Raw genomic sequence first — 7,554 nt, forward strand, 5'->3', positions numbered from 1 at the left:
ACAGGAACCACTCTACACAGCTCAACTGTAACATCCCAGATAGGATGACTCAGACATTAAATGTCACCCTGATAATGAATGCAACAGATAATTTTCATAATATAGAACCTACACCTATGGCTTTTTTTCTTGCACTTCCTATCAAAAAAAAAAAAAAAAAAGTTGAATCTAACACTTCTGATCACTGTATTTCAACAGAACTTTCTGTGATTATGGAAACATTTTTATCTGTATTACTCAAGCAGCAGCCACTAGGCAACCTGTGACTGCTGGGTGTTTCAAAGGTGACTAATGCAACTGGGGAACCAATTATTTATTTCATTTAAAACAGCACGGCTATCTGATGACGACCATACTGGACAGTGTAACTCAGGATTCAGCCAGTGGAGTAGAGGTCATAGGTGAAGTAGAGACGAGTGTTCAAAACTACACACAACCAGCTAATTTTTAAATGGTAAAGAGGAATGGGAGGTTAAGAAGCAGCTATTGCTAGAGGATTTAAATGCCTGGCAAACCAATGAAGCAGACAGTTCTCTGCAGAATTTTGATCCAAACAAGGTATTGCAAGCACATGTGGAGTAGCTGGAGAAACCTGATCCCACTGGATACTGACATTGTGTATTTTTTTTACAAATTTGTACTGCTATAAAAGTAGTACTATGGTTTTATAAAAGCAAATCTAGCCCTTGGCATGGGAAGCATCTTAGCTATGACAGCCATGGGGTGGGGAGCATATTAGCTATGACAGTTTGGACTAATGCTGTCACTGTCAGCTCATACACAGTAGGTGAGAGCAGAAAGGCTAAGTAACGGTCCTCTACTGCTCCATGGGAGGAAGCAACATTGTCATAATTAATAATATCTATATTGTCCTTAAAACTTCAGTATTCGGGCTGGAGAGATGGCTCAGCAGTTAAGAGCACCGACTGCTCTTCCAGAGGACCTGAGTTCAATTCCCAGCAACCACATGGTGGCTCACAACCATCTGTTATGAGATCTGGTGCCCTCTTCTGGTGTGCAGATATACATGGAAGCAGAATGTTGTATACATAATAAAATCTTTAAAAAAAAAAAAAAAAACTTCAGTATGCACACATTTTAAATGGCTGTGTATGTGAGTTTGTAAATCTCTAACCCATTTAACCCATTTTAGTTTTACAGCCTCCTTTACTGATCAATAAAAGACAAAGAACATGGGACAAAAATTAACCTAAAGATGGTGCTGAATTCCAAATAAGAAAACTTGTTTTGTTATACATTAAGCTACAGACTTTAACAGTAAGTGTAGCTTGTCATGGTGGTGCATGCCTTTAATCCCAGCACTCGGGAGGCAGACGCAGGTGGATCTGAGTTCGAGGCCAGCCTGGTCTGTAAGGCGAGTTCCAGGACAGCTAGGGCTATTACACACACACACACACACACACACACACACACACACACACACACACCATGAAGAGTAGGTGTAAATAGCTAAAGATAATTTATATTCATTGATCCTTTACTTAAATACAAAATATAAACTAAATACAAAATTAAAACTAAATGTAGGTATACGAGAAGTTGAGCGCCTACCCTGCTTTGCTAAATAAATTTTTAAAAATCTAAATTAGCCTCAAGAAAGACAGCTTAGAAAAGCCAGTCGAGGTGGCACCAGGTCCTTAACCCAGGAGGCAGAGGCAGGCCCATTTCTGCGAGTTTGAGGACAGTCTGTTCTACATAGTGAGTTCCTGGCCAGTCAGGGTTTTTCTCCCCTCCTCCCCCTCCCTCCCCAGGTTTTCTCTGCGTTACTTTGTAGCAGCCCTGGCTGTCCCGGAACTCGCTTTGTAGACCAGGCTGGCCTCGAACTCACAGTGATCTACCTGCCTCTGCCTCCCAAATGCTGGGATTAAAGGCGTGCTCAGTCGGGGCTTCATAGTAAGACCCTGACTTGGAGGGAGAGCAGACGCTGAGTAGGGAGGGTGTATTTTGGGGCAAGGGTAAAGTCTACCAATGAGACAACAGCCTGCTCTAACTGCGCGATTTTGTTACAGGGCAAAAGCCCTATTTGCAATCCAGATTCGCTGCCAAGCGTCTCCGTGGTTCAAGCGTTATGGAACTGCCCTTTCCAAACTTCCACTCTCCCAATCTGGTTCCCGATGCTTGACTTCTTTAAGCATGAGGCCATCTGCGATTCCCGCCACGCTTCCGCTCCTCTCCTACTAACATCACCAGGGTTTCCCGCTGAGCCGCTGACCCTAAAGCCCGCAGCCCGCCCGCCCGCCCGCACGCCCGCCTCCGCCGAGGCCGCAGCACCTGGCTGGCCGGCACCGAGCTGCACATGGAGTAGTCGGAGAGACCCACGGGTGCGGTGCCCGGGCAGCCGCAGGCAAACAGTAGAGGGTCCGGCTGCATGTGGGAATCGACGGACAGCGGCCGCGGGCCATGCGGCCGGGAAACTAGCGGCACCACGGTGGCCAGGGCCGCGTCCGCACCACAACAAGCCGCGGCTCGCCGGTCTTTGGGGCACGCAGGCGGTTACAGAGCGCGTCCCCGGCGGAGCGCGTCCCCGGCGGAGCGCGCACCCGGGGCCTGCTCGCCGTTCCTCGGGGGCGCGCGCGCCCAACAATTGACGTTCGTCCCCCCCCGTCCCCGCCCCCTCCCCTCCCAGCAGCGATGGACTCACCACATACGGGGTATGCGGGCGCCGCGGGTCACGTGGCCGGGAGAAAGGGCGGGGCCGGGAGGAAGCCGATTCGCGCGCTGTGGGTAAGGGGTTTTTTTTTTTTGTTTTTTTTTCCTTCCTTCCCGCGCCGGCGGCCCGGGTTTCGCAGAGTGTCCCCGCGTTCGCACCAGGCTCCGGGCGTCCAGTGCTTCCAGAAGTGCAGGCAGGTGCTGACCTTCAGAGCCACTTTCTTATTGCACGCCGTGCGGAGCGGAAGGATGCCCGCTTGGCGACGCTCCACCTCCCCTTTCCACTTCCGCATATGCTATCTCCAGCCTTCGGGCCGGAAGCTGCGGCGGCGGCGGCGACCGTCTCTGCGTCTCGTGACTCGGGATGGTGGCCCGTGAGGACCAAATTTAGTGTCTGCGCCGTGCTTTTAGCTTAGAAATACATTCACAAAGCTGTCGATTTCGAAAATGCATAAGACGTACGCGTCTAATAGCTAGAAGGAGATGTCTGGACAGTGCCATAAGCTCCCCTGTTGTCACGCACTGTCCCCAGAGATCTAGGGGACTGGTGAAGAGAAGGGCCTGGGGTCTAAAGGAGACAACCTGAGAGTTGAGAGTTGTGTTGGGCGTGAGGATTGCGCTAGAAAAGAGAAGAGTACGCGTGTAAAAATATATATTTAAGTAACCCGGAGAAGTTATAATATGCGGTAAGGGATTGGAGCAGTGGCCGTAGCTTGGGCATCGCCTGTGCTTGCTTCTTTGTTTATGTAAAGGGAGAACCCGAGTGCCCCACCCAAAGATCTGTCATCCGCGTTGGGTTTGGAAGGATGGCCAAACATTACCGATGAAGACGTGCAGGAGGTGGATGAAAAGCATGCCGGGTTGCAAGCGTATAGAAGAGGGACATGTTGCAAAATGTTGAGGCCGACTTGTGGAAAGATCGGGAATCATTGGTACAGCTGTTACACATTACCACTGGAGACAGAAGTACCCTACCCGTCAGTCACAAAGCCGACCTAACTTCTCATAGATTAGTTAAGGCAAACAGCAAGCGTTGGAGGACAGAAAACCTGTATAGACCTGAGAAAATCAGTGGGAGAAGTGTCAAAGGTAGCCCAAGACATAGCTCCAAGAACAAAGGAGTGACAAGAAAGTTAGAAAACTTGTGGGATTCTGGAAGTGTGGCTGGAACTGACAGGAAGGATTAGTTTTACGTTTCTGCAGCTAGCTCTGCATTATCCACTGGCTAGAGGCAGTTAAATCTAAGTGTAAAAAAAAAAAAAAAAAAGATAAGCAGTCACCTGGTTCCTAGGTGGCAGGAGGTACTGGCCACCTTTTGCTTCATTGTGTGTGCATGACTTGATGGTAGTGAAGTTTGTGCCTAGAGGTGGAGTGAGGGGTGAGTGTAGAGGCCAGAGGTCAGCACCAGTGTGTTCCTCTTATCGCTTCCACTTTGAGTCTTTCACTAAGCCTGTGAGCTTTCTGTTCAGCTGTCTGGCAGTCTCTCCCAGAGGTCTTCCCCTCTCTGCCTCCCACCTCTGGGATGGAAGTGCATGCCATTGTGCCAGGCTTTTTATGTGAATACCAGCAATCTGAATTTGGGTATCCTTGCTTGCAGAGCAAGCACTTTACCCACTGAGTTGTCTCCCAAGCCCCCTCTGTTTAATGTTTGAAAGTAAAAGCCATTCTCCACCCCCAAACTAGATGAATAATGCTAGCTTGCCTTGAATACTGTTGGAGGCAAGCACATACTTGTATGGCAAAGTTAGACTCCAATACCAAAGCTTGTTTTTTACATGAGTCTCCCTTCTCTCAGAAACAGAGGAGTCCCTGAGAGAGCAGTGTGCTAGTAGTTTCAAGGCCTGCTTTGGGTTGGCACTTAGTGGCAGGGAGTACAGTTGGGCTTGTTTGTGATGACCAGTCTTGTGAATTATTGCAGCTGTCTCGGGAGAAAACTGAGGAGTCATCTATGGTCAGGAAGCTCTCGGACCAGGCACTGAAGAGAGCCAGCAAGATAGCTCAGTGGCATAAAGGCATTCCCTGCCAAGTGTGGCACCTGAGTTTAGTCTCTGGGACCCACCTCGTGGAAGAAGAGAACCATTCACCCCAAGATGTCCTTTGACTCCCGCATATACATACACAAATAAATGTTTTGTTTTTTAGGAGGAAGAGGGTTGAGTGTTGGGAACACAACACCAAGATCCTTGCACCTACAGATCTCCAGGGAGACTAGGAATGTTCAGAATGCAGGATTTTCTTTAGAATGGGAAAGATGGAAAACCTGTTCTTCCTTCTAGGAAGCTGGTAATTGGAAATGGTTAATAGCATGGTAATCAGTGTTATCTGTTGGGCCAGCCATATCAAGCTCCCACAACCAGGACCAGAGATAACCTAATAGTCTAAATGACCCTTACATTATCTGTCTAGCCAGAGACCCCCCCCCCAAGCACCCACAACCAACACCATGGGTGGCTAAAAGTCCAGATGTCCTCTGTGCTATCTGTATGACTGAGACCTAGACCAGACCAGACCCTTTTTTAGGCACTTAAGCTAATATAGGTAGCCTAGCTGTAGAAACCAGCTTCTTGGAAGAAATGACATATTTCTTCCAATGAATATATTTCTCATATAAACCCTGAGTCAAGTTTTGTTGTAATTACACTTCCTTGTGCACTGGGGATTGTATTACACTGAGACACTTTTTTCCAAATTATACTGTATTTAAATTTGTTGAGAATAAACCAACTGGCATCAGACTCCCCATAGCCAATCTGAGCCCTGTTTTCATTCTCATTTCTTCACAGTTGGCTTCCCTGCCTGGATAACTGCAGGGCCCGCCTCGGCTGGGGATGTAGGTCAGTTGGTAGGGTGCTTAACTAGTACATAAAAAGCCCTGATTCAATTCCCAGTGCATCATAAAGCAGATATGATGCCACATGCCTATCATCCCACTGGTGGAGGCAGGAGGGTTAGGAGCTTACTGAGGCTTTTGGCTACAGGGTTTGAAGCTCTGTCTCAAAAAAGAGGAAGAGGGCTGGGCAGTTCTGGTGCACACGTATAATCCCAACATTCAGAAGGCAGAGGCAGGCGGATCTCTGTGAGTTCAAGGCCAGCCTGAACTACAGAGATTCCAGGACAGCCAGGGCTACACAGAGAAACCTGTATGCAAAAACAAGAAAGAGAGAGGAGGAGGAAGAGGAAGCCCAGAGGGACACAGAACCTGGAGCTGCCACTGTTGATCATGGCATATTACTTTTAGAGCTCAGGCTGGCTGCTGTTTAAGAAAGGAAGTGGTTTCCTGAGTAAGCCCAGCTGCCCACATTGTTCCTGTTTAAGGGTTAGCAGCTGGTCTATGGTTGGTCACTTTACACATTCCATCTCAGTGTCACCTCGCATGTCAAGGTCATGCTCCCATGCCAAGGTGTGAGCCAAGGCAGATGGAGATTTGTGCCAAATCATGGGGGCGGGCTTGGGGAGCAGGAGATGAGACTCGTCAAAGGCATTACAAACAGGGAAAAACTGTATACGATTGTAAAGAAAGCAACAGTTAGACGAAGGGCCTTCCAGGGCTTTGTTCAGAAATGTATTGCTCTCTGTTACACTGGGAACTTGTCTGTCAACTAGACTGCATCTTCACACTATCAAGCATCTGTCAGCTGAAGAGGAAAGAACTGTGATCTTTTATGTTGTCACCTGACCCATATAAAATGGGCCTTTCCTGAGGTGATGTTAAGAAACAAACAACAATAACAACACCAGTTTCAAGTTAAAAGTATGGGGAGTCCTGGTCCTGGGTTATACTGCACCCTCATCATGACCTCTTTGGCCTACAGAACTGACAAGACCAAAGCTGCAGGAAAATGGACAGTGAGGTACAACGGGATGGAAGGATCTTGGATTTGATTGATGACGCTTGGCGGGAAGACAAGCTACCATACGAGGATGTTGCAATCCCACTGGTAGGTCATGATCCAAGCTCAGGACAATGAGTCAGAGATGAAATGTGTGGAGGCTGCTGGAAGGTGAAATACTAGGCCCCAGAAATCCACACTGTGGCATCCTTCAAATCTAGAAGCCTCTGAAGAACAACTAGTTCATCTCTTCATGGCTCAGAGAACCAGCTGATATGACCACCTTAGTGGTCATTTTAGTGCTGGAGCCCAGATTTTCAGAGCCATGTGCTCTGTTTTCAGAAGTAACTAGTCAACACCAGGTCCACACCTGTAACTCCAGCTCCTGGGAGGCAAAGGAAGTTAGGAGAGTTCCAGGTGATTGGCTGAGAGTGTGGCATAGTGATAGGATGCTTGGGTAGCATGTGTGAGGCCCCTGAGCTCAGTCCCTACCAGTGCGAAAGCAGTGTTCAAGATGACATAGTTTGAGATCAGCCTAGGCTACATGAGAGCCATCTCAAAAATGTACAGAAAGAAAAACTCATGGTTGTTGTGGGTGTCCTTCCCTTTCAGAGCGAGCTTCCAGAGCCTGAGCAGGACAACGGCGGCACCACAGAGTCTGTGAAAGAACAGGAGATGAAGTGGACAGACCTGGCCTTGCAGTGCCTCCATGAGAACGTCCCACCTGCTGGAAACTGACACTAGGTTCCTTTCCCTTGGATGGAGTTTTCAAAAATACGTAGATAAAGCATGTTTCTTCTCTGTCTCCGAATTCAGATCTTTGCATAATAAATCAACACTCAAAAATGGGCACCCGCTTGATTTGTTAACAACAAAGTGCAGCATGAAAATGTTCTCAGTGAGAAACTGAGACTTCTCAGAATGCAGACTATTGGCTCCCGAAGCCAACGATTAGTCATTCACTCACTAGTGTTTGAACACAGTCCAGTCACATTTGCCTTTAGTTCCAGTGTCACTTCAGTCAACGTTTAACACTTCCCAGCCACTTCCATGT

General features: G+C 48.1%; 2 protein-coding genes across 12 annotated transcripts in view; one reads left to right on the forward strand and one right to left on the reverse strand.

The window, feature by feature from the left end:
- Window positions 1–2,805, reverse strand: part of Cep63 (centrosomal protein 63) — a 46,642-nt gene extending 43,837 nt beyond the window's left edge. Inside the window, exon 1 of one of the 7 annotated variants that reach the window (XM_035443896.1) lies at window positions 2,663–2,805. Coding sequence is in view for 6 of the 7 variants with exons in the window: in XM_027414310.2 (XP_027270111.1) it covers window positions 2,293–2,423 (131 nt within the window). In the remaining variant the exon portion in view is untranslated. Of the gene's footprint in view, window positions 1–2,292; window positions 2,560–2,662 lie in introns of those variants that run through there. The other 6 variants (XM_035443895.1, XM_027414310.2, XM_027414309.2 and 3 more) reach the window with 6 other exon arrangements.
- On the forward strand, window positions 2,659–7,350 carry Anapc13 (anaphase promoting complex subunit 13). 5 transcript variants are annotated; one of them, XM_027414315.2, is made up of 3 exons: window positions 2,659–2,745; window positions 6,483–6,608; window positions 7,113–7,350. In XM_027414315.2, the coding sequence occupies exons 2-3, from the start codon at window positions 6,510–6,512 to the stop codon at window positions 7,236–7,238; spliced, it is 225 nt and encodes a 74-aa protein (XP_027270116.1). In that variant the 5' UTR covers window positions 2,659–2,745; window positions 6,483–6,509; the 3' UTR covers window positions 7,239–7,350. The 5 variants fall into 5 exon arrangements, with proteins under 5 accessions (XP_027270116.1, XP_027270118.1, XP_027270117.1 ...); XM_027414317.2 differs by having other exon boundaries at window positions 2,730–2,868; XM_027414316.1 differs by having other exon boundaries at window positions 2,731–2,864.
- The last annotated feature ends 204 nt before the right edge of the window (window positions 7,351–7,554 follow it).

This window comes from Cricetulus griseus, chromosome 4, assembly GCF_003668045.3.
Source record: "Cricetulus griseus strain 17A/GY chromosome 4, alternate assembly CriGri-PICRH-1.0, whole genome shotgun sequence".
NCBI classification, from domain to species: Eukaryota; Metazoa; Chordata; class Mammalia; order Rodentia; family Cricetidae; genus Cricetulus; species Cricetulus griseus.

Coding starts and splice junctions, on each gene's coding strand:
- Anapc13 (XM_027414315.2), top strand. CDS start 6,510: ATGGACAGTGAGGTACAACGGGATGGAAGGATCTTGGATTTGATTGAT. Junction 6,609..7,112: donor AGGATGTTGCAATCCCACTG/GTAGGTCATGAT, acceptor CTTCCCTTTCAG/AGCGAGCTTCCAGAGCCTGA.